The sequence below is a fragment of the Cydia strobilella genome, chromosome Z (assembly GCF_947568885.1).
Source record: "Cydia strobilella chromosome Z, ilCydStro3.1, whole genome shotgun sequence".
Lineage (NCBI taxonomy): Eukaryota > Metazoa > Arthropoda > Insecta > Lepidoptera > Tortricidae > Cydia > Cydia strobilella.
Window position 1 is genome coordinate 61,026,805 of NC_086068.1, and position 27,835 is coordinate 61,054,639.

General features: G+C 36.7%; 2 protein-coding genes across 2 annotated transcripts in view; one reads left to right on the top strand and one right to left on the bottom strand.

Moving 5' to 3' along the window:
• LOC134754741 (homeobox protein MSH-A) overlaps positions 1-6,303 on the bottom strand; it is a 34,969-nt gene extending 28,666 nt beyond the window's left edge. The window contains exon 1 of the mRNA XM_063691086.1: positions 6,173-6,303. Coding sequence (XP_063547156.1) covers positions 6,173-6,239 — 67 coding nt within the window. The 5' untranslated portion in view covers positions 6,240-6,303. The remainder of the gene's footprint in view (positions 1-6,172) is intronic.
• A 15,391-nt stretch (positions 6,304-21,694) lies between these two features.
• Positions 21,695-23,000, top strand: LOC134755144 (protein roadkill-like). The gene is made up of 2 exons (XM_063691623.1): positions 21,695-21,793; positions 22,174-23,000. Exons 1-2 carry the CDS (start codon positions 21,780-21,782, stop codon positions 22,997-22,999), a joined length of 840 nt encoding a protein of 279 aa, XP_063547693.1. The 5' UTR covers positions 21,695-21,779; the 3' UTR covers position 23,000.
• Positions 23,001-27,835: the final 4,835 nt, after the last annotated feature.

Here is a 27,835-nt window from a genome sequence, read left to right on the forward strand (position 1 = left end):
TCAACATAAAAACCTACTGTTAATGTAAGAATACGAAAAATACATATTTCATATTTTATTACTTACCTCTTCATCATTATAAGTTTTATTATACGTTTATTTTTTAATGTTGAAAAACCGATCTTAATAAGTTGTCTGAATAGAACGGAACGCCTGTCAAAGAAGAGGCGTATTTTCTTACTGCAAGAATGTTTTAAGTTTCCAAAGGCAACATTCGATATTGTTTTTATAAATATACGATACACAAATAATCGTAAATAATGATATTTAGGTAATAATAGTACAATGTTTTATATTTAAAATTGTTTCTGTCTTATAGAACATGCATTTGAAAAAAAAACATTGAAGTGGGTTCAATAATAATAACAAAATCCATTCTAGTCGAATAAAAGCTAAAAAAACACCTCTTCATAATGTCAATGTCAATGATGTCACAGAGTTAATAATATAAAAGTTTCGAATTCCTTACTTGTTGTTTTTATTATTTTTTCGCAACTGTATTAAAAAACGTCGTTCGATACACGTGCGGATATGTCATTCTTCACTCGTCCCGAGATATCTCGGTACTCGTGGAGTAATGACATACTTTCCGCACTAGCATCGAAATGTACTATTGTCTTGTTTTGCCAAAAAAAATATGGTTGATATTTTTTCAGTTCAACTATTTTTTGACATCAAGAACCCCGCGGTATAAAAGTAGGTAGTCCGTTGGCCGGTTTTATTGAAAGGCAGGTCTTATTCGGCATAAAATCGAAAAAAAAACGGGGTAAAATTATGATTGTTTTGACATAAGTGGTAAGGTTGTCTGGAAGAGATCGCTCTTTAGCGATAAGACCGCCTGTTGTCTATAGTTTAAGTGCTTAATTTGTATGTCATGTCCTTTTTATATTGGTGAGCAATAAAGAAGATTTGTATTGTATTGCATTGTATAAAATTATGATTACTTAATCAGACAATTTTAAATTGTAATTTTGAATTTATTTGATAATGTAATGTATATATATTATGTAATTAAATTGTATTTTTGAATTTATCAAATAATGTAAATTGTATGTACTGACGATCGTAATATAAATTTGTGTAGATTAGTCTAAGATTAATAGTTGTAATTTTATATTATGAGAATAAATATCTAAATCTAAAATCTAAATCATATGGTAAGCAATGGTAAACAATACTTATATATATATTATAGGACACTCTTACACAGATTGACTAAGTCCCACGGTAAGCCCAAGGAGGCTTGTGTTATGGGTACTCAGACAACGATATATATAATATATAAATACTTAAACAAATATCTGTGCTCATCACACAAATAAATGCCCTTACCGGGATTCGAACCTAGGACCATCGGCTTCACAGGCAGGGTCACTAATTCACTATCCACTAGGCCAGACCGGTCGTCAATAGTAGTCAATACCAAAGATAGATATAACTCCGTAATAGATGGATACAGTCTAAGGAAAAAACGTGCCTCTAAATTCACGAAAATTTGATTCTCGATCAGAGGGCGCCACTAGTTTTGGCCTACACTCGTATAGAGGGCGTTGACGGTTTCGTTTGTTATTTATAATTTTAACGCATATCAGTGAAAGAACATGGGTCAAAATCATAAAAATAATGAATGCAAATAAAAAAAAACATTTATCCATATTTAAATAAATTTTATCGTATTTTTATAAATATTTATTTTTAGTTTTAAAATGTGTCGACAGATGGCAGTGAATTTACTGGGGTAACAAAATTTACTATGACAGTACCGCTCTAGTATAAGTTACTCTATGTCAATACTTATTTTATGGCAGGAACTTATTATTTATTCATGTATGATTATTGCACTGAATACAATCTAAGCGCACACCAGCCACAATTCCAGGCAGGAATACCAGCTAAAGATCGTCGTCCACGTCACCCGTCGGCGTTATTTGAACACAAAACCGTAAAATCACTTTATTTTGTAACACCGGTTACTATTTCCTACTATTTCCGGTAAGAGGAAATGTGATACCTACGTTTCGTCCAAACAAAATGTTTTTATTCGAGTATCAACAAACTTCTTGACTATTTCCTTCTCCGATATTGAACCACTAGCTTTGCCCACGGCTTCATTCGCGTGTGGATTTATCATTTGCCGATACACTGTCTTTCAACCCCTATTTAACCTTGTTAGGGGATGAAGTTTATAAAGCACTGTAATTATTTTTCCTACTACCTATCTAATACCTACCTCTACCTATATTTCTTCCAACGAATTTCACGTCCCTAACTCAATTATTCCCGTTACAAATTTTCATCTCCCGTTTAACCTCATTAGGGAAAGAATTTTTAAAAACGCTGAAATTACTTTTCTGTAACCCAGTGTCTTCCCACGAAGTTTCAATTTCCTTACTCACAAAAATGTCTGTTCCCGGCCCTCAACCCCTTATCACCACCTCAGGCGATGAATTTTCAGAGTATTTCTTGTATTTAATGAACATATTTTTATACGACCCTAGCTTAAATAAAATTTGATCCCCATACAAACTTTCATCCCCTTTTAACCCCTTTAGGGGATGAATTTTCAAAAACGGTGAAATTACTTTTCTCGTATTTTATCAAAATGTAAAAAGTCCACCGGTGGCCCAGGCGGGAATCGAACCCACGTCTTCAGCTTACGCGGCTAACCGGGCTAGTTCTGACTACTAGACCACCCGGCCACGGCGATACCAGTCACAAAATCTCTGGTGTCTGCTATCTTTGAAACACAATAGTAGCATTTCGAATATTTCAATGCGAGTGTGGAAAGTGTATTATTATTTACGAGTCCCGAGATGTCTTTTATGAGCCATAGGCACAGAAATAATTATACCATAGAAGACGCAAATGCATTTACTACGCGTGTTCGAACCCCGACCAAGCGTCGAGGTTGACCGTCGCTCTTTACAGTCCAAGCGCGTCAGTTGTTGCAGCCGGACGTCCGTGAAAACTTCAAAAATGCTTCGTTGCATGAAATTAACTGCAACAACCAAAAAATTGCAACACCAAAAGGCAAGAACATATTTCCTATCGCAGATACTAATAATATAAAAATTATTTTATGCGTAAATTTTGTATGAAAAAGTCGGCACGCTTGGTTCATAGTGTCACAAAGTAAAAAAACGAGTAAAGTAAGAGTAAAAATTCGAGTTGGAGGTTACTTTGGGAATAAATTGTATCGAGCGAAGTGTTATGAATTGTGTATCGACCGCTATGATATGAAAGATAATATAATCAAGAATTACATATATCCTTCCCACGTCTAAAAATTTCAACGTTTCTTCGAAAAATAGGAAAAACCATGGGGTATTTTTGCACATCTGGCTCAGGGAACGGCTTAATACATTTTCGAGGCAGCAGTTTTTGTAAAAAAATACCCGGATCTTTTTAAAGAGGCCATAGATGTTTACCATAGAAATACAAGATATCCTAACAAACTTGTTCCGAACAGTTCACTTTTTATGAAAAATAGCTATAACTTATGTATGATAATATTTAATGCCCTTCCTGAAAATATCAAAACCTTGCCTCTAAATCCATTCAAAGCCCACTATGTAGTTGGCTCAAAAAACAGGTGTTTTACTCTTTAAATAAGTTCCTCCAAATATAGTAATATTAAATAGAAATTATAGTTTTAAGTAAACAATGTAATAGATTAAGACTTTATAGCTTTAAGATAACATTTGCATGCTTAACCAGCAAAATATGTCACTGTACGGGAAAACCTTTCCAATATCACCTTGTTGTACCATATTTTGTGCAAATAAAAGAATTTTATTTTATTTATTTATTTACAAATCGTGGTATTTGCGTCATCTAGCGTATATATTAAATCTGTGGCCATAGGCGAATAAAAGACACGGGATAAGTAAATAATAACAATTTCACACGTACATTTGAACGACGTGTGTTTTGGAAAAAATCACAACAAAACGAATAGTGTTGGTTACATTAGTATTCACATACACTTATAGTTATATATTATTATATTATTAAGCACTATATAAACTACTGTCAGCATTGAATTACATTGAAAAATTAATCACATTAAGAGGCCGTAGTCGATTTTGGAGCAAAAATGTAAAATTGATAGATTTAGTCGTTGAAATTATACACGTTTTGTTACGTATTATCTAAATAACAAGTATTGATTTCTATTAGCACGTCTTCTCATCTTGCCTTTTAATAATGAGGTCGCGAGCGTGCGTCACCGGTAATGCATGCAGAGAAGGGGCGGTTTTTAAAAATTCATCAAAAAATCATGGTGGTAAATTATACAAATTGATTTATAAGAATAGTTTCAGCAAATGTTGTAGATTGTTTAAGTATCAAAATTACGTTGAAATTAAGTCGATTTTTAGAAAAATTGTCACTTGTTTTGAAGTAATTTCTGGAGAAAATTGATTTCGTCTAACTTTCATTTACACTACTTCAAAGTCATAATAATAAAAATGTAGTCTGATAAACGTCAAGTACAGGATATGTGTAATACAAAATTACCATGTTTAGCAGTCCAAACTTTACGAAATTTACAAATAAGAGCGACAAAATCAGTGCTTTACGCGCGTTTACCTAAACGTCCATCAGAAAAGCAAACATTACTAATTTAGTGAGTCTGTTTTCAAAAAATTGATCTGATAAAAGGTAAGATAAGAAGACGTGCTAATAGAAACCAGTACTTGTTATTTCAATTAGGTAACAAAAGGTGTAAAATTTCTGGGACTAAATCTATCAATTTTACATTTTTGCGACTAAAATCGACACCGGCCTCTTAACTCATTTCATACAAAAACACTCTAAATGGGCCCACTGACTTGATAGTCAGTGGGCCCATTGTGGGCGGTGGGTGGGGGTCAGGACTGATGTCCGCCGGACGATATCGGCATATCAGTTGTTCGGAACTATAAAAATTTTGTTCTAACTGACAGGCCGATATCGTCCGGCGGACTGATAGTCAGTGGGCCCCTTTACTGTTGCAATTTAAGTTAATTATTTTGATAGAACTAAATTTTAAGTGAAAACAGCGGACGCCGGTTTTACTTTTTAATTTTTCATTTTTAGGGTTCCGTACGGGACCCTATTACTCCGCTGTCTGTCTGTCCGTCTGTCACCAGGCTGTATCTCATGAACCATGATAGCTAGACAGTTGAAATTTTCACAGATGATGTATTTCTGTTGCCGCTATAACAACAAATACTAAAAACAGAATAAAATAAATATTTAAGTGCGGCTCCCATACGATAAACTTTTTTTTCGTCTTTCACGTAATGGTAAGGAACCCTTCGTGCGCGAGTCCGACTCGCACTTGGTCGGTTTATTTATTTATTCGTCAATTTGAATTCGCTGCGCTGCAGAATTAGACTATTGCTATAATAATTATAATTAATACAAAGGACGCAAACATATACAATTATTAGCACAACTACCTATAGATATTTATTCAAGGTACATTTAAAAAATACAACTCACTTTATTACAATTGAATCTATAGTTATTTATTTTATGTACAGTCGAAGGCAAAAATATCGATCCAGACAAATGGCTCAAAAATATGTGAACACGACTTTATTGTCTAAGGTGTAAGAGCGTACTTACACATATTTTTGAAACTGGGAATGTATATATATTTATGCCCTTGACTGTACCGGACAAAGAATTTGTTGTTTAACTCCCTTGAGCGTTGCGAGGGTTTCGAGGCACAAGGTTAAACACCAACGCAAGGAAAATGCGAACCGAAAAACATTACAAATCCAATCCAAATTAACGCAATTAAATATTTATTATCCAAAATCAATTTCACCGCGAACACGCGAAAACAACTCAATATTTGTATCAAATTACTTGGCCAATATAGTGGACAAAATGCAACTTTCTTATCTGTTTTAGAAGAATAAAAATTTAATAGCACGAGCTGGTGTGGTGAAAAAATTTTTTTACAACAAATCTTGTCTTTTTTTGGTATGTTTTTAGTTTTTACCACATAAATGTATATATATTTTAACTGTACCTTTTCACTAATTAGAGTTTTGAATGATTCACGGTTAGTTTCACTAGACTTATATTGACCATAAATAATACAAAAGGTAATCACGGTCTATATCCCGGTCAATATAAGCCTTTTCACTAAGTTGTTTAGCATTAAAAATAAACTCACCCGGCACCGGTCGAAGAACATCACCCAACAGATCTTTGATCAGAAACGACTTGTGACTGTCTTGCATTCTGCTCAATTAAAAACTTAACTTTAAAAAACTAAATCACATTGTCAATTACTCATATCTTCAATTATCAAATGTGTACTTGATTAATTTAGTAGTAAATTTTTATAATGTCTGTTCGCAGAATGCAGCGGGCCTCCTGTCCCCCGTCAAACTGTCGGCCATATTCAGAACGCAACCGACGCGAAAATTATTTTCATTTAGCAACGCCCCTAACCGCCGTTACATACATTTTCTTGCGGTTTTGGGCCAAAACACCGCTTAAACGGGGCTTAAAGCGTGTTTAGCATGCGCGGGGCGCACGGGCGGGGCCTCAAACTCCACCCTCCGAGCACCCACCAATAGGGTCCCTACAAAGTTTTGCGCTCTAGTGATTCTTGAGCATGCATTCAGCTATATCGAGTTGGTTTAAAAGCTGTTCGAATATAAATCGAAAAGTTAGGGACCTGTACCAATTAAATTTATAGTGAGGGTCGACTTTTGTGGAATAAAATATGAGTTTTAAATTGTCTATGATTGTGAGTTTTTAAGAGCGTTCAAGTGCTCGGGGCATAATATGAATGTTAGAATAAAGCGATGTTTTGCTTTTTGCTTGGTCTGCGTAGATTAGGGAGGTATGTGTCGTTTTCAAGCAAAAGCTACCACATTGTCGCTTGCCATAAGGACGCTGACAGGTTTTTCGCCCGGGCGCCATCCAAGGGGGGGGGCGCCAAAATGGGCAAAAGGCAGCAGCAGGGAAACTTTTGTCAGTCGTCAGGGGGCGCAAATTTGGTGACTGCCATATCCTTTAGCTACTCCCCTGATCCCTAGAATTGTGTCAAATTTTTGGTTGGGTTTTTCAACCAAGCTCAACCAGAAGAGACTTGAATAAACTGTTATAGGATAGGGATCATCATTCGAAGCGAGAGGTAGGTATTAGGAGCGTGCTCAAAGTCTGAGAAGTGCTGAGTCCAGGGGCGCAGCTAGAGGATATGGCGCCCGGGGCAGTCACCAAATTTGCGCCCCCTGACGACTGACAAAAGTTTCCCATTTGGGCGCCCCCCCTTGGATGGCGCCCGGGGCACTTGCCCCCTCTACCCCCCCCCCCCTCCCCCCTCTAGTTAGCCACTGGCTGAGTCTACAAAAGGAGTTGTTCTTATTATTAAACACTAGCTTTTGCCTGCGACTTCGTCTGCGTGGAGTTAGTAATTTGGGTATATCTCTATACCAAATTTCAACTAAATCGGTTCAGCGGTTCAAGCGTAACAGAGACAGACCGACACACTTTAGATACTAGCTTTTGTCAGCGACTTCGTCTGCGTGGAGTTAGTAATTTGGGTAGCTTATTTTTTATCCAATCTGCTTTTTATCGATCCCCCCCCCCCCTTTTCACTCCCTTAAAGGATGACTTCTGGGACAAAAAGTACCGTCAGCGGTTTAAGCGTGAAGAGGTAACAGACAGACACTTTCGTATTTATAATATTAGTATGGATTAGTATGGATTTATCCGCCAGGAATACGAACAATTAACAGTATTAACACCGTAATATAAAGTCACCTCGCTAATTAAAATAAAAGAACCAGCCAAAAGCATGTCGGGCTATGCTCAGTGTAGGGTTCCGTAGTTACCCTTCCGTCACTATTGTTACAAAGTAATAATCATTCAATGGTTAATCAGGGATGAAATTATGCTTGGTGCCTTTCACCCGAGTAAAACCCTATAGTTATTTGTGCAACAAGAGAGGAAAGTTGGTTTTCCTTGCGAGGGACTCAAAAACACGAGATGTAAAATAACTTTGCTCTCGTGTTGCACACATAATTTTTCACCTCAGTAGTGAGAACATATTAAGAGGCCGTAGTCGATTTTGGAGCAAAAAAGTAAAATTGATAGATTTAGTCGTTGAAATTATACACGTTTTGTTACGTAATATCTAAATAACAAGTATTGGTTTCTATTAGCACGTCTTCTCATCTTGCCTTTTAATAATGAGGTCGCAAGCGTGCGTCACCGGTAAAATATGAAAAGAAGAGGCAGTTTTTAAAAATTCATAAAAAAAATATGGTGGTAAATTATACAAATTGATGTATAAGAATAGTTTCAGCAGATGTTGTAAATTATTTAAGTATCAAAATTACGTTGAAATTAAGTCCATTTTCAGAGATATTGTCACTTGTTTTGAAGTAATTTCTGGAGAAAATTGATTTCGTCTAACTTTCATTTACACTACTTCAAAGTCATAATAATAAAAATGTAGTCTGATAAACGTCAAGCACAGAATATGTGTAATACAAAACTACCATGTTTAGCAGTCCAAACTTTACGAAATTTACAAATAAGAGCGACAAAATCAATGCTTTACGCGCGTTTACCTAAACGTACATCAGAAAAGCAAACATTACTAATTTAGTGAGTCTGTTTTCAAAAAATTGATCTGATAAAAGGTAAGATAAGAAGACGTGCTAATAGAAACCAGTACTTGTTTTTTCAATTAGGTATCAAAAGGTGTACAATTTCACCGACTAAATCTATCAATTTTACATTTTTGCGACTAAAATCGACACCGGCCTCTTAAAGGTTAACATGTATTTCGAATTACACAGAATATTACAGAAAAAAAATTAGTAGTGGCCTTCACTAAACTAAATTAAAAAGCTACTTTGTTTCACTCCCTGGAGTGAGGAAAGTCGCACTTTCCTCACTCCAGGGAGTGACGAAAGAAGGCTTGTTCGAGCTGCTGAGGTGAAAAGTAATTTTCATATCTAATACGAGGAAACCAAAGAGAAGGCAAATTTGCATAATCAGTAGCAAACCTGTGATAACTCGGGGCACATTCTAGGGATTTGATATCAATAAAAAAGATGTCGGTAAATAATAATACATGTGCTCGTTGAAAATTCTCGATTACTATAAAAACCGGCCAAGTGCGAGTCGGACTCGCACACTAAGGGTTCCGTACCATTACGCAAAAAAAGGCAAAAAAAAAATCACGTCTGTTGGAGTTGATTGAATTGCGGTTTACGATTTATGACGTATTAAAAAAAACTACTTACTAGATCTCGTTCAAACCAATTTTCGGTGGAAGTTTGCATGGTAATGTACATCATATATTTTTTTTAGTTTTATCATTCTCTTATTTTAGAACTCACAGGGGGGGACACATTTTACCACTTTGGAAGTGACTCTCGCGCAAACTATTCAGTAAAAAAAAATTATATTAGAAACCTCAATATCATTGAAGGCCTATCCATAGATACCCCATATGGGTTTGATGAAAAAAAAAATGTTTGACTGTCAGTAAGTATGGGGAACCCCCAAATTTTTTTTTCTATTCTTGTGTGAAAATCTTAATGCGGTTCACAGAATACATACTTACCAACTTTCAACAGTATAGTTCTTATAGTTTCGGAAAAAAGTGGCTGTGACATACGGACGGACAGACAGACAGATGACGAATCCATAAGGGTTCCGTTTTTTGCCATTTGGCTACGGAACCCTAAAAAGGTTCGATATCACACCTGATAATTATCAAGCCTATTTTACAAAATAAATAAGGTTTGTCTCGAAATGGTTTGTGTAAGTACCTAATGGCAATGAGGATATAATAAGATAGAGCGGTACTGTCATAGTAAATTTTGTAACCGCTGTAAATTCACTGCCATCTATCGACATACGTTAAAACTAAAAATGAAGATTTATAAAAATACGTTAAAATGTATTTAAATATGGATAAATGATTTTTTTATTTGCATTAATTATTTTTATGATTTTGACCCACATGTTCTTTCACTGATGTGCGTTAAAATTATAAATAACAAACGAAACCGTCAACGCCCTCTATACGAGAGTAGGCCAAAACTAGTGGCGCCCTCTGATCGAGAATCAAATTTTCGTGATTTTCGAGGCACGTTTTTTCCTTAGACTGTATCCATCTATTACGGAGCTATATCTATCTTTGCTAATGGTACAGCAATAAATGTGTCGTTTTCAAGCAAAAGGTACATTGTCGCTTGCCATAACGATGCCCTGGCAGGTTTTTCGTATAAAGATACAAGCAATTTTCGTCCTCATGGTAAGCGACAATTTGGTACCTTTTAATCGAAAACGTCACAAATAAAGATGGAGTAATCAGTAGGTACGTAATTAAAAGGCCCCACTTTTGTTAACTTTGGGAAACGGAAGAGTAATTTCTGTCTCTAAATTAGCAGTTGTTAAAAATTCGAGTGTTAATTACGTAACCGCGCCATCAACTGTTAACTTTCCGTTTTGTTACCGAGAGTTTTCTTAAGTACCTAACCTTGTTACGAGTTGAATAGGTAAAGCAAAGATAGATATAACTCCGTAATAGATGGATACAGTCTAAGGAAAAAACGTGCCTCGAAAATCAAGAAAATTTTATTCTTGATCAGATGGCGCCACTACCTTTGGCCTACTCTCGTATAGAGGGCGTTGACGGTTTCGTTTGTTATTTAACAATTTTAACGCATGTCAGTGAAAGAACATGGGTCAAAATCATATAAAATAATTAATGCAAATAAAATAAAAAAATATCCATATTTAAATATATTTTTTCCCTCACTAGCTTGGAAAGCCGTCTATTATCCTTTAAAACAAGCGGGGAAAACGCATTTTATCTACTAGTGGGGAAAGTAATTTGACCTTGGATGGAGCGTGTTTAAGTAGCTTGACAGATAACAAAACGTAAAACGCTCATAATAATAGTTCGTTCGATATTAATTAACATTAAATAAATGGTTTGAGAATCTAATAAAAAAGACCAAATTTAGCTTTATTTAATAATTTTAAGTCATAAACCTTAAAATTCCATAAGAAACGTTAAATTTTTTATAATGATGTTAAATATAATTCTGAACGCACAAGTTGAGTCGATGCAATTTCAAAACGCATCGTTGACATTTCATACGTCAGAACAGAAATGTCAACATTGTCAACAAAATTTTTACTGTTCTTCTTACCGACTCACGTAAAAATCAGAATTTCTAGTGTTTTCTGTTATAATATCGTAAAAAAATTAGTGATTCCAGTGATGAAGATGATCTAACGCCTGTGGATGTTGCACTTTCCTCGCTATAGTGAGGGGAAAAGTTTTGTGTTACACACGGGTGCAAATGTATTTTACTTCTCGTGTGTTGAAACACTCGCGGGTAAAATACAACTTTGCACCCTTGTATAACAAATAACTATTATGATATTTTTATAATCTTGCAATTTTTATATAGTGCGGCCCGCTGCAATTTGGCTAACCGCTATGTGGCCCTTGGCTGCTAAAAGGTGGCCGACCCCTGCGTGTAGAGCAAAGAGGATATAATAAGATAGAGCGGTACTGTCATAGTAAATTTTGTAACCGCTATAAATTCACTGCCATCTATCGACACACTTTAAAACTAAAAATGAAGATTTATAAAACTGTAGAGGTAATGAAACCGTTTGATCGGTGCTGTGATTGGTTGGCATTACATCGCTTCGTTCGGAAACGCGTCAAACCATAGATAATAAATGTGAAAATTTTGTTTATATAGTTTGTCAAGCCATTTTAAAGGTCCCTCCACACTCATGCGCGAATCGCGACGCAAAGCCGCGAACGCGAGTGTGGAACGGTGGTGTAGTCTGGAGCGACTTAAAAAATGTAGCCACGAAGGGTTATCTTCCCATAGAAAATTTGAATTTCGCGCCTTTTTCTACTGACAAAGTTGTTTGACAGACTATAGTTATTCCAGATAAAAAAAAAATTATAGTTTTTATTTTACCGTTCTGTCGCAATGAGGGCTACCGCGTTTAATTTCGCCGCTAGGGGCGCTAGTGTAGATGGAGGTCTTTCAAAATGTCAAATGCATAGAAGTTTTGGGGGTTTCAAGCTTTTTTTCGGGAATTTTTACTCCTTATTCATAATTTGTGGTAAATATTTGTCCATCTTTGAATATTCATGGTAAACGATAGATATAGCTCAATAAATGATAGTGGTTTAAAAAAAGTGCAAACTAAAATATGGCACATTTAGACGTTAAAATACTTTATTTTGTAAAAATAAGCATAGAAGAATTTTGAGATGTTTTTCTGGACCTACATCTACAGTAGCGCCACCTGGTGAGCACAAAAACAGTAGCCCTCATTAGTTCGCATGGTCGCAAATTCGCAATGCATGATTTAAGTATGTATCCATGACAAATTGCAGCTTTCTAGCACTAGCGATCACGGAGCAAAGCCGAGACAGACAGACAAAAAACGAGAATGAAAAAAAAAATGAAAAAAGTTTATTGCATGGAGACTGTATAAAGGAGCCAAATCTCTATGTATGAAAAGTGTCCATCGAAAAACAGTAATTAGGCGGCGCCACCATACACCGAAATACTACCAAAAACAACCTACGTAATTTGGTCGGGTTATTTGTTGCCTTATATGGTTCATGTTATACTCATGTCCCAGAGCCTAACTAGCGCCACCGGAGAGATTAGGAACTATTATTTAAAGCTTAACGCGGTCACTTTTACAACAATTCTGCCATAAGAGATTGCGATCCTTTCTATACCATCCATAGTTTATTGTGTAAATTTGAGTATACAATAAATCACGGCCCTGTGTCCTGAGCTAGGAAACCCTGTGTTACAGGACCCAGTTTCGTTATACTGGTTCCTTAATCTAGGTATATATATAAGGTATATATAATGTTATTTATTTTATACATTAATGATATAACGGAGTGTTTATCTAACTCGGAAGCCCTTCTCTATGCCGATGACACCAAAATATTCCGAGTCATTAAGACCCCCGCAGACTGTTCTATGTTGCAAGAGGATTTACTTAAATTTGAGGATTACTGCACTAGAAGTAGTTTGTTTTTAAACAATAGCAAATGCTGCGTTATTACATTTGGCCGTAAAAAAAATCCTATATTATACAATTATAAATTATGTGGCAGTACTCTAACGCGTCAGGATAGTATACGTGATTTGGGTGTATTAATTGACACAAAACTAACCTTCATCCCTCATATCGACAACATTTTAAATAAGGCTTATAAACAATTAGGGTTTATACTTCGCATTGCTAAACCTTTTCGTAGACCGTTAACTTACAGGATACTTTATAATAGCTACGTCAGAAGCCGCTTGGAATTCGCTTCGGTGGTATGGAATCCCTGCTATGATGTACATAAAAAGAGAATAGAAAGGGTGCAAAAAATATTTATTAAAGCTCTCGAATTCCGAATAAGGGGTAACTACGAAAATTACGCCTCCTCAATTTCAAGACACAACCTTCAACCTCTGTCATTAAGGCGTTCATGTAATGATCTGATATTTTTATTTAAAATAATAAATAATCTTGTAGATGCCCCTGAACTTCTACATAATATAGGTTTTCGAGTGCCTCGTAGAACAGAACGTGGTTGTCGGAGCAAAATGCTGTTCAGTGTTGGGACATGTCGCACTAAATATGCACAGCAATCATATATTAAACGCGCATGCAGGTTGTATAATGAAAAGTGTATGAACGCGGATATATTTGGCAGTTCGTTAGGGTTATTTAAGAAGAAAGTTTATTCTCTATTAAATTAGTATTAAAGCTAGGTTAAGTTATCTCATTATTTGTTAATTTCACTGTTGTCTCAGATAGCATTTCATAGTATTAAGTTTTATTAATAATTTACATACAGGAAACTATAGGTCTACATTGTAATAAATTCTAGCTGTCAGCTTATTCACCTACATGTTTTATAAGACTGTTTGTTTCTAAATAAATTAAAAAAAAAAAAAAAAAAAAAAAATATTGGTACACATTGTACAGAGAGTTACTTTGAAACTTACAGATAGCTGTGCATACTTTGTGTGTGTGTGTGTGTGTGTGTGTGTGTGTGTGTGTGTGTGTGTGTGTGTGTGTGTGTGCGTGCGTGCGTGCGTGCGTGCGTGCGTGCGTGCGTGCGTGCGTGCGTGCGTGCGTGCGTGCGTGTGTGTGTGTGTGTGTATGAACCGTGATAGCTAGACAGTTGAAATTTTCACAGATGATGTATTTCTGTTGCCGTTGTAACAACATCGGCTTTCTTATTGCGCGCTCGCTTACAGTCGCTTACAGCTCGCGCGCACAATATCGCCTCGTGTGTAATGACCAACTTAGCACACTTGTATCATAATGTACTATTAGCATGCTTCCTATTTCTTCATCCACTTATATAGCATTTTGGTATCATCAATTTGAGTTTTCTGTCTTCTGGCTGCGGCGGTTTTAGTTCGTCCTAGGATCCCAGACCTGGCAAACCTGAGCTGTTTATTTTCTACTACATTTACGAAGATCGCTGCTCTTAGTGGCCAGTTCTTTTATCTTGGACACTTTTTTCTTCTTTGATGTGGGATCTTTTACCCCAGTTTTCTTTTTCGTGATCTTACCCACAAGTATGGTTTCAATTTTCTATCCTTTTGGTGATTTGTTCTTCCCCATTTTAACCAGATTTGGTTGACGTTTTTACTTTATAATCTGGGGAATTAAATTTCAGAATTTTGAATTAAATAGATTTTCTGGTCACGTCGCAGTACTTGTAATAGGGTTTGCAATATCCGTCAATTTTTCAGATCCGGATATTTCGGATATTAAAATTTGACGGATCCGGATATCCGGATATTTCGGATAATGCGGATATGTATAAAAAAAGTTACGTTCTACAAGTTTTCGGTATAAAAAGGCTATTTTCATGGATAATAGGTTTTATTTGAAATTAAAGTACTGAAATCGGTGTAGAAAAGTATGACAAAAATTAAACATTTATTCGCAAATTAACAATTAAATAATAACTATCAGTCTTTATAGAAAAAAAATTACAATGCTATTATATATCACATCAAGCACGTGTTATTTATTTCAACAGAAGATGGGGAACCGACACGATAACACAAAAAAGTCAATGATAACAACACGACACGCACAAGCACTAATGACGTTCCAGGTAGACGACCCACAGGCGACTGGGCGAAAGCCTTATACAATAGGGTCTACTACCTAGTCAAATCAGTTTCTTTTTTAGAACTGTCAAAACGATTTGCTAATATGGAATTTATATGAAAAATTACATCGTGCCATCACGGTCAACTAACCTACTTTTTATACTTCAATCCAATTGATTAAAATTCCCCTTATTCTAGTGAGATGGTATCCAGATAGCTAGTTTTAAGTGTTATTAGTACTACTGTTTGTATTATTTTTTTTTTATAATAGCAATATTTGTATTTATTTTATGACGTTATCGCGTGATGTACCTAGCTTGAGGTGTTTAAATTTAAATAAAATAAATGTACAATACATTTTTTATGGCAAAATGTACGAAATCATTCATTAATTTTATTCGAAAATTGTTTGTGCTATAGGTCCATGAGTTCCATGACCAATATTTAACGGATCCGTGAGATCCGAAATATCCAAATTATCCGAATCCTATGAGACGTTGGATCCGGATTCTAGATTCGACGGATATCCGGATAATTCGGATATCCGGATTGCAAACTCTAGCTACGCACGCACGTGAAAGTGAAATCGTTATGGTGAATTGATTGACAGTTGACACTATTGACATGACAGCGAGTATGTGACAGTGACAGCTTTAAGGATACGTTCAAAATAATAATAAAAAATATGACCGTAGTTGTTTTTTTAGGGTTCCGTAGTCAACTAGGAACCCTAATAGTTTCGCCATGTCAGTCTGTCTGTCCGAGGCTTTGCTCCGTGATCGTTAGTGCTATAAAGCTGCAATTTGGCATGGATATATCAAAGATAGATATAACTCCGTAATAGATGGATACAGTCTAAGGAAAAAACGTGCCTCGAAAATCAAGAAAATTTGATTCTTGTTCAGAGGGCGCTACTAGCTTTGGCCTACTGTCGTATAGATGGCGTTGACGGTTTCGTTTGTTATTTAACAATTTTAACGCATATCAGTCAAAGAACATGGGTCAAAATCATGAAAATAATTAATGCAAATAAGAAAATCATTTATCCATATTTAAATACATTTTATCGTATTTTTATAAATCTTCATTTTTAGTTTTAAAGTGTGTCGACAGATGGCAGTGAATTTACTGGGGTTACAAAATTTACTATGACAGTACCGCTCTAGTATAAGTTACTCTATGGATATATATAGTTTGTCAAAGGACTGTCTCATTTCGAACACAGACAGAGAGAATCATACTATCTTTGTCTTACACTAGTACTAGAGTTAGACCAAGAGAAGTCGGCAACGATTTTGATAGCACACGCAGCGCAAGTGTTATTTATACGTCTTAATTTCATAGAAGGTTGACGTTTAAAATAACACTTGCACTGCGTGTGCTATGAAAGTCGTTGTTGACTTGTCTTGGTCTAACTCTAGCACCCAAAATAAAATCATAGTTCTTTTTGTTCTTATTGACTGACAATTTGGTTTGACCAACTATAAATCAATAAATCCGGTAGTCGTACAACCAAATCTAAAAAAAAGCTTTTTAGGGTACCTCCCCTCCCCTATCCCCTACACGTAAAGTGGGGGTGTAATAATTTTTTTGCTTTAACCCTATAGTATGGGGTATTGTTGGATGGGTCTATCAAAACGAATAGGGGTCTTCAAAAAACATGTTTATTTTGATTAAGTGAATATTTTCGAAAATTATCGCTACGACAGAAAAAAAATTGTGCCCCCCCCCCCAACTTTTGAACCATGGGTCCAAAAATATGAAAAGAAAGACATTAAATGAAAAATTAGTCAGGTTCCACAGCAGTAGGCAGGTTTCTCGGGCACACGCGCACGCTGGGGTCGGCGCGCATGCGCATGAGATGCAGCTTGCGCTTCCAGCTGTCCGCGAACGTGCGCGCGCACGCCGGGCACCGGTACGGCCGCGCGCCGGTGTGGGAGCGCAAGTGGCGAGTCTGTAATCAAACATGTTTTATACAGCATACCTCCCGCCTGATGGTAAGCGGCCACCGTAGCCTATGGACGCAACTCCAGGGGTGCTACGTGTGCATTGACGACCCTAAAAACCTGTACACTCCTTTTTTGAAGGCACGTTCGGTACGTCTCCGGCAAAAAAGCGGCCTGTCTGATTGAGACTTTTTGTATCTGTGTGTTCCTAAATACCATTATTTTATAATAGGGAATATTACTCTGCGTAGGTGGCGCCACTACCACAATCATATAGGGTCCATTGCGAAACAAGAAAATCGAAATTTCGTTATCTAACATCTCTGTCACTCTTGCGTATTCGAGCGATAAAGAGGCTGATAGCGAAAATTCGGATTCGCGTTTCCCGGTAGTCCTCTGTAAACAAATCGCCTTGATCATAGACATAGCAATGAGGATATAATAAGATAGAGCGGTACTGTCATAGTAAATTTTGTAACCACAGTAAATTCACTGCCATCTGTCGACACACTTTAAAACTAAAAATGAAGATTTATACAAATACGATAAAATGTATTTAAATATGGATAAAGGATTTTTTTTATTTGCATTAATTATTTTTATGATTTTGACCCATGTTCTTTCACTGATATGCGTTAAAATTGTTAAATAACAAACGAAACCGTCAACGCCATCTATACGACAGTAGGCCAAAGCTAGTAGCGCCCTCTGAACGAGAATCAAATTTTCGTGATTTTCGAGGCACGTTTTTTCCTTAGACTGTATCCATCTATTACGGAGTTATATCTATCTTTGGACATAGTATAGTAGTTAAGTAATTATAGACATGAAACCGAGCGACCAGGGGTAAGAGAAAGACATATTCATGTATTGACAGGTTAATGTATGGCAGCATAATCCTTTTTCTCTTTCACTGATATCGGTCTAAAGTTAGTGGGGTCGGATGTGCTGCCTGATTTAAATAAAGGAGTGACTTAATATGTTTCATTAGATCAGGAAACTCACCGCAATCAACACTGTTATTAAATATAACTGCCAAGTCAGGCGCTACAACTTCTATTAAGGATTTGACAGCATGGACAGATACTCCCCAGAGGTCACTAGTTTTTTTGACATTAATTGATTTAAACGCCTTTATTATATCTGAGGCACTCATATGTTCAAAATGAAGGTCTCTACTAATATTCTGGGACATTATCTTCTAACAATGTAACGGCAGACGAGGGTGATGAATTTAAGTACTTGGTTGTGGAAACTGGTACCTCGGTGAAGAATTTTTCAAATTCTGTTTTCATTTTCATACAAATTGTATGGGAAAAGTTTTCCTACATTTGTGGCTTTTCTAGCAGGTAATATATTTCGTCCCATACAAGCTTTTGATCCTGGATAGGAATAGGATCGTTTGGCATCGAAAAAAAAGTTTGCCAAAAATGACCTTTTTCTCGCACCCTGTATGTTTTTTTTAAACTGTAAACGCCAATATTCATTAATTTGAAATTGAAGGAAAATCTAAGACGATTTTCGCGTAGCAGCACGGGATCTGGTAGCTCATAGTTGCCGTCACTGACCCACTAACAAAATCCACCCTGTATAATTATCACTATTAAGTACTATTAACAGTAACTTAATAGTAAACCGCCTCATTTGCTTGCCAGCACCGCTTATAAATTATACAAATAAACACAAACATAGAACTGATGAGGAATGTTAAAGTAAGTGATGCACAATTTGGTTTTCGGCCCCAACTCTCGACAGATTCCGCCATATTTTCGCTTAAACACTGTGTAAACTATTACACCCAAAGAGGCACATCGGTGTACGCGTGCTTCCTGGACCTAAGCAGGGCTTTCGACCTGGTTAATTATAACCTACTTTGGAAGAAACTGCTTGGGTCTGGGGTAGCGTCGGATGTCGTGAGTCTGTTGAGATTTTGGTACGAGAACCAAACAAACAATGTAAGATGGAGAGACGTACTTTCTAATGATTATAGGTTAGAATGTGGCGTGCGCCAAGGAGGGCTAACCTCTCCGGACCTGTTCAACATCTATGTCAATGGCCTGATCGAGGAGCTGAGAAGTACCAGAATAGGCTGTCACGTGTCACATAGGTAATGTTTGCTTAAATAACCTTAGCTATGCAGACGATATGGTGCTTCTAAGCCCCTCGATCCATGGTATCAGTGACCTACTAGCGATTTGTGAGCGATATGCAGCTAATCACGGATTGGTATATAACGTGAACAAATCTGACCTGCTGGTTTTTAGGTGTGGAAAGGGTCCGGACAGGGTCCCACGAGTGTTCTTGAATGGACAACCAGTTCGGATTGCAACGTCGGTCAAATATCTTGGTCATATTGTGACGGAGACCTTACACGATGACGCAGATATTGAAAGAGAGAGAAGGGCTCTTTCCGTTCGTTGCAATATGCTGGCACGTAAATTCGGTCGTTGCTCAGACGAGGTCAAAATCACGCTATTTAAAGCATATTGCCAAAGCTTTTACACGTGCCAGTTATGGACTAGGTACACGAGGCGGGCGTATAGTATCATCAGGGTACAGTATAATGATGCATATCGTATCCTGATGCAAAAGCCTAGATACTGTAGTGCATGTGAGTTCGGCAAAGTTACGGACATCGGGTAAGATCGTATGATTCAAATTTCCGCCTATTGTGGGGTATTTTTTTAATGCTGGCAAGGTGATGCGATGCGCAATTTTGTTCCGCACCCCTCTTCAGTCCGCACTTGTTGCTCTGACAGACTAGACGCGTGTTTTGTGCCGTTAAGTAGAAAAGTTCAAAAAATGTGTTTTTATTTTCCATCCGGATATACCCTCCGCCAGTTTTTTTGGAATAACTGGTAAGTTTAAGCGTTATTTGTTTCTTTTACAGATTGCATGTTATTTTTATTAAATTTGTGACAAATCTGTATATTTGGAATTCTGATACGATGCCTGTAGGCCAAGATCCGGTCTTACCCGAAGTGGTAAAAGATCGGATGCAAATCATCCGATCTTAAATTCTCAGGAATGCTCAAACTTTATACGTGTCACCACGATGCTTGATTAAATTTCTCTAACAGACGTATATAGTGGTGTTTTTTTTCATATAACCGCAAATTACAATCTAAGCGTCTAATATTGCACACTTAAGTAGGTAACTGATCTCTTTATGAATAAATAATTATAAATATTTTTATTTACCTATCTGCTGTAATTATGAAGAAGTAGGTTTATTTTTTTGTTGATTATTATTATTATTTTAATAATGTTAAAGAAATATAATGTTTTCTTGAAATATTATTGTTGTGTTGATTAATCAATTCTTACTTGGTTTAAAATGTGTGCTTATCAAAGCGAATTGGCCTGTTTGTAAGATCGAGATATGTTTTCTCACACGAAATCATACTCGTAGTTATGTGAGATGGCGTTGGAAAGTTTATTAAGTACCTATAGACTGATATTACTGCAATTGATTAAGTTTTGGTCGTATTAATTCCTCCACTTTCATATTATTTTACCCTTATGTCCTATTTTATCACCCTCTTTCAACCTACCGCGCTTAAGGTGTCAATGAACCTACGTGGTTCATTGACCCACATGGGTTCATTGACCCCACACCTAAAAGTTTGACAACCACAACTTCTTGAAAATTGAGCGCATGGTGTAAGATCGGACGGAAAAAATGCAAAAAAAAAGAAATGGGTCGGATATGATAGCCCGAATTACTGCTAGGCCAATTCTTCTATATATGAATCGGTGAGTAAAACCGGTTATTTTGCAATGGTAAACTTTATGGTACCGGCAATAGGGCCGAACTTATAGGCCCGTCCGTTCTTACACCACCAGGTAAAAAAAGAATGCTGTCAATTTATTTTGTTTCCTATATTTAAACACTCATTACACGCTCACTATGACGTTTAGAAAGATAATAAAATTCAATTATATAGAGCATTTCATTATTATCAATTCTGTACTTAAATCATGTCCGTACCCTATCCAAAAGCTGAGAAAAAAAAAAAACCAACATCATCTCAACCCACCTAAAATCGTCCGAAACTTAGCCGAACTCACCTTACCTGACTTCTTCGCGATTCTCAGAGCAAGAGTAACCTCCTTTTGGGAAGCTATTAGAAGTTCCAAGAACGAAATTCTGAGGACGATAAGTGAGAACACAAATAGTCATGTTTTTAGGCACTGGCTATCTGTTCATCAGAATGAGAACCGGAAATAACAATATTGAGTATTGAATTATATTTAATACTCAATATTTTTATTTTTATTTTCGTTAGTTTAGCTAGTTTATAGTTAGTTATTAAGAAGTGTATGGGTTTTTTTTTATTGGATTAAAATGTTTTATTGCAGAAACATTTTATTTATTCATTTATTATTATAGAAACAATCACAGCATTGACATTCGAAAAATAAGCAGAAAAATACACTTCCACGATGCACATACAAAACTCTGAAAACGTCAAACGTCAAATGTCAATGTGACAGCGCGGCAGGGTAGGTTATTAAAGCAGGTATTCTAATCAACTAGAAATTTTATATCTACCGCTGCAAAAACTGAAGTGATTTCTTAATGTACCGTTTTAAATATAAAAAAGATTTTGTAAAGAGCATTCGTGCGTTAGTTGCATTCTTTGATTATTTAATTAAGTGGTGCATCATGCCGATAGAAGTGTAAGTATTATTGAGAAATTATCATTTATTTATATAATGGTATAATGTTTTCGTGTTAATACGCTAAAGTCAACGATAAACAGCAGTACGCATGTAGAATCATCCTTCAATAGTAATAATTATTAAAAAACGTACTTCCAGAGTATTTATAATAATATATGTGTACAAAAGGGATATTTCGCGACACCAGTAAGTTATGTCAGTCAGCCGAGGGGTTAAATTTGCCAACCCAAAATTGTTGAGGTTCAATTTGGATTGTCATTGCGGCCGCGGACATTATGTTAACGGCAACCTTTTACTCTAGTAACTCTAGGCTCTAGAGAATAGAAACAACAGTCATTATAATGCGCACTAATCGAAAATAATGTAATTTGTTTCAGAAAAATTAAAGAGAGAAGGCTTGGTTCATTCTTGAAACTGAGATGTATGATTAGCCTTAGTTCTTTGAATGCAAAACCCTTTGAAACCATAATTACACGTCAACATTTTAATGTCACTGACTTAGCCGAAGTGCGGCTTCAATTTAACTTCAAGAACAAAAACTTTCTTGAATGTTATATTTTAGCAAAGAATCATATAAAGGCAAAAAACATTGAGGTAAAAATTAAAGCATCTTGTCAAGAAACCTCTGAACCATTTTACTCAGAATGGATTTGCGACAATCAATGGAAAACAATTGGAATCAGAGAAAATCATGATGTCACTTTACATTGTGTGTGTACAACCTTGCTGGATATTAATATTTCAGCGAGAAAGGTTGGCCCGTCGCTTCTCCTAAATCTTTACAATGACGTTGATTTCACTGACTTCAACTTGAGCACATCTGAGGGCAGTGTGGGCGTACACAAGGCATGTCTAGCGGCCACCAGCGATGTGTTTCGCGCTATGCTTAGTAACGAATGGAAGGAAAAGGAAGCGGGCCACATTCATATGAAGGGGGTCACTCTGCAGACCCTAAAACATTTGAAGGACTACATTTACATTAGAAAGCTGCCCGATGACGATCTAAAGCCTTTACTTACACTCGCCTCCTGCTACTTAATTGACGATCTTATAGAAGATTGCGTGTCTAAGTTGGCTATGAATAGTAGTTCTGAAGACTGGGAGAGTCTTATAGCATACGGCGCAAGGAATCAAATAGTGGAACTAACAAGAGCTATTCTGCTTGTGAATCCAGCTTTTGAGATCAAAAATGAAGTCGACTAGAACGGGCAGAAGAACTTAATTTAAATTTATACTTTAATATAATATCTAATAATTTAATAATATAATTTAATTTTGTTTAATAATATAATTTATAATCTTTTATTCCTTTCAATTAATATAATAAAAATATCAAATAAAAATGACTAATTATTAAACCTTGATAAGATTCTGATTGGACCTGATCCATACCCAAAGGGTAAAAACGGGACCCTATTACTAAGACTCCGCTCTCTGTCTGTCTGTCTATCCGTCTGTCACCAGGCTGTATCTCACGAACCGTGATAGATACAGTTGAAATTTTCACAGATGATGTATTTCTGTTGCCGCTATAACAACAAATACTAAAAAACGGATAACATAAATATTTAAGTAGGGCTTCCATACAACAAACGTGATTTTTTTGCCGTTTTTATAGATAATGGTACAGAACCCTTCGTGTGCGAGTTCGACTCGCACTTGGCCAGTTTTCTTCATGTAAATGTTTTATCGTATTCAATTTTTTTTTTGCATCTTTGACAATCTATTTTGGCATTTTTGTGGTAAAATCGTAGTTATTAATTATTATTAATTAATAATAATAATTAATTACCCTTATTATTAGTTAGTTAACCATTAATCTCTTCTCTTTGAATTACATGTTGTTTTAAGACTCAATTAATGTTTTTTTTAAACTAGTATCATAGAAGAAACGGTGGTGGCCGAGTGTATTTCACGTCCGAATTTCAAATCGACCATATTGCCTTCATGTAAGATATATATTCGTTCTGTATTTAGTTAGTAAGTGCTTCTGGGTATTTTCCGCAACTCGACAACTATTGTGCCTATTTTGCGTGAAAAGTGGTAGCGCTACCACAGATTATATAATAGTTCTTACGAACAGATACTTATCTCTCAAAGAAAACGCTATTTTGTGTATTTTTTTTTTTCAAAAAATTTGACCCACTAGTCTCGGAGATAAAGGGGGGGGGAATGGTCATTTTTTGCCTATTTTCTTGAATAACTTCTAAACTGTATATCTTAAAATTATAAAGAATATATATATTTAAGATTCTCACAATGAACTCTTTCATATTAGGTATTCTGTGCTTTCATTTGATATGTAATACGATATAGTTTGGAAAACTTTATTTTTTAATTTTCTCATTTACCCCCCAAAAGTGGCCCCCGTGTTTAAAATTTATTTGTTTACGTTACATGTCCGTCTTTGGGTCACAAACTTACATATGTATACCAAATCTCAATTTAATTGGCCCATTATTTTCGGAGAAAATAGGGTGTGACAGACAGACAGACGCTCGAGTGATCCTATAAGGGTTCCGTTTTTTCCTTTTGAGGTACGGAACCCTAAAAATTATAGAAAAATTACCCTCATTAAAATATAGCGCAATCGATTCTTCCATCGATTCTGAACAAACTGTTTTTAGGTTTTCAGTGGGTCATGAAACACCGTGTATACTATGTCTAAAGGGCCCTCCACACTCGTGTTCGCGGCTTCGCGCCGTGATTTGCGCATGAGTGTGGAGGGTCCTTATGGTTTTGACGGTTCGGTGCGATAGTGTGAAAGCCCACGCCAGTACTACCTATTCCTAGAGCTCATAGACCTAGAGGGCCCTCCACACTCGCGTTCAAGGCTTCGCGCCGTGATTCGCGCATGAGTGCGGAGGGCCCTTAGCATTACATACATAGATGCGCCCGTGAGGGACGGAACATACGCAATGCGACAATATGATTAGTCGATTCGATTTGTAGCCCACCATAAACCATACAAATTTACGGTGGGGAATTAAAAAAATGTGAGACTGTGACAAGGACAAACAATAACAGCGTTTTCTCTGCTACTCCTACTGAAAGATACATAAGACTATCCCAATCGATCATTTTCCCCCACCCCTCATGCCCGATCCAGTTATACTAGATTCATGCTAGAACTACTCTGTGCTAGGAGGATATAACCAAACGGAGACGCCACGTCTGTAATTTTCTGTACAAAAAAGTCTAACATGTAACGTAAAAATAGCCATGTCAGATAAATGTCAGAGGGGAACGCCTGTTAATGGGTACTACGTTTGGTTATATCCTCCTTGACTCTGTGGAACTACTCGCTGATTAGCGAACTAGGCTCCACGGTGGAGGGCCCTCAACAAAGAGTAGTATAATATATAGGCAGCCCTCAAGGTCGCGGTGCGGTGCAATGGTGTGTTAAGGGCCCTCCACACTCGTGCGCGAATCGCGGCTTCGCGCCGCGTAGTCTGGAGCGAGCTTAACCTTTTTTAACCTACCCTTTTTTGAAAAATAATTAAATACAACTATGGAACAATAACCATGTAAAACTCCGTTACGCAGGGTATATTTTTTATAATTTAAATTAAAACAAATAATATACAAAAATAAAGCATTTAATATATTAAATGATAACATTACAATTTACAATAACAAAACAATAAAATTTACTCATTTATACAAAAAATGTGTCATGATTTAAATTATTTCAATAGAACCGTAAAACTTTTTCTTCCGATCTCAACTTTCATAAGGCCCCTCTACACTTGTGCGCGAATCGCGGCGCGAAGCCGCGAACGCGAGTGTGGAGTCTAGTTCGCTAATCAGCGCCGCGTAGTCTGGAGCGAGCTTAAAGAGTAAAGATCGTCAACACACATTAATTCATTTCTGATAACCTCTTTTTTTTACGAGCCAATTGAGAATCCAGCATTTTACCGAAATCTTCTAGATCGATAAGTTGACCTGGATCATTCGCAATCTGAGCAACTGCAAGTTCTTCTGATTGTGCTGGTTTTGGTTCATTAATGATCGGTACTAGCTCCCTGTATTGAACACTTCCTAAAAATTTCCGGGTCTTTTCTGTGATGAATATGAAGGTTTTATTTACTATAGTGGGATCTTCAAGACACCAGTGCACAAGCATTACTAGAATCGCCACAGAAGCCAAAACAAAAAGAAATTTATACTGAAATTTCATATTTCTGTTTTTCTGTGCAGTTTTGCCGGTGGGCATATGGAATCTACATAGAGTTCGCTTCTAAGTAGGTATATTATTATGGATATTACCCAAAACGATGGCACAGGCACACTATACCTTTGATTGAGATGTTCGATGATACTTTGTATTTCACTTACAAGGGAAAATTTGGTGAATTTTATTTATATTGCGGAACACGATTGGGAATGGTCGTAAAGCAACACGTTTTAACGTTAAAGTAATGAAATAATGACGAACATTATTCCAGCAATTATTATGAGCCGAATGGGAAATGTGACAAATAACGACAGTTTAATTTCAAGATGGACAAGGATATTACGAGCATAGAGTAACTTGTATGTACTGTTACGAGTAGCAATAGGTACAAAGAGGTACAACAAGAAGAAGTTTATCGAAGCAGGTTGATTGACTAGATTACTATCAGTAATGTACTCAACCCCCCGCATATTTTACTATTTTAGCAGTTATGAGTTGACTGTAAAGGCCCAGACTATGTGCGTCAATCGCGGCGCGACTTCGCGAAGAGAACATTTCGCGACGTCGACGTATGACTCCACACTCGCAAACTTCACGGCATTTTCGCAGTTTGGTTCGCGCCAAGATGGCGGAAAAGCATCAGCTGAAAGACTTTAACTGCTAGTTATCTATAGGCCCCTCCACACTCATGCGCGAATCACGGCGCGAAGACGCGAACGCGAGTGTGGAGTCTAGTTCTCTAATATCGCCGCGTAGTCTGGAGCGCCCTTATGGTTTACTCACATCTGTGTTCACTATTCGCCTCCACATCGCCACTCACCTCCCATGAACATGGGGCTGTGGGGTTTATAAGGCAATGAAAGAAAAATACGTACAGATATACAAGTACCTACCTACGGAAAAATTCGCTGGGCCATCGTGTAGCTGTAAAGGAGCCGTTATAAAGCAATGAAAGAAAAATACGTACAGATACTAGTACCTACCTACGGAAAAAATCTGATTTAAATAAAAATTAAAGTTTTAGCCTCATATTTTAAAAATCCTCGATTGTCAGGCCGGATTAATACTAAACCTGATGAAGAGTCATCCAGGTCACTCTCATCTATTTCTTGGTTTTCACGGATTTTCTGAATAGTTGGGCTTTCCTCTCTATCCCCCTCTACACTCGTGCGCGAATCGCGGTGCGAAGCTGCGAACGCGACTGTGGAGTTTAGTTCGCTAATCAGCAAAATCGACTCCACACTCGCGTTCGCGGCTTCGCGCCGCGTAGTCTGGAGCGGGCTTCTGCTCTGAAATATATTTTGGTTTTGTATCTCCTGTAGTTGAGTCTGTAACTTTTGGTTTTGATTCTCTAATTGTTCTACTTTTAAGTTGGTCTCTTTGAGTTCATCTAACAGGTTTTGTTGGTGTTTCAGTAATGTTTTTATATCTATTGTTTCATTTTTATGAGTATCCCTCTTGTCTAGGATTATTCCGAAACCATATTCTAAGTCGTTTTTTTCGTTTTCTACCATATCATTATTCTCCAGTGATTCTTCAGACTTTCTTCGTGCCTCGAGCTGGTCTTGTGACCTACGCACTTGTGCTCTTGTATGTTTATTTACGATTTCCAGCTCTTCCATTTTTGTGTTGTTTTCTCTGACCTCATTTCCAAATGTTTCTTTTTTCTTTAATAGTGTATTTATGTTCTGAGAAATGTCCAGTTTAAGTTTAGGCATGATAGATTCCATTGCCTTCTGTGCTGACTTATGAAATTCAGCTATTAAAGCTTCGTTGCTTCTACCCAAGGTAGAGTTTAGCATATTACTGAGTATATCTAGGGAGAAGGATTCATTGTTTATGATTTTCGGAGGAACAGTAGT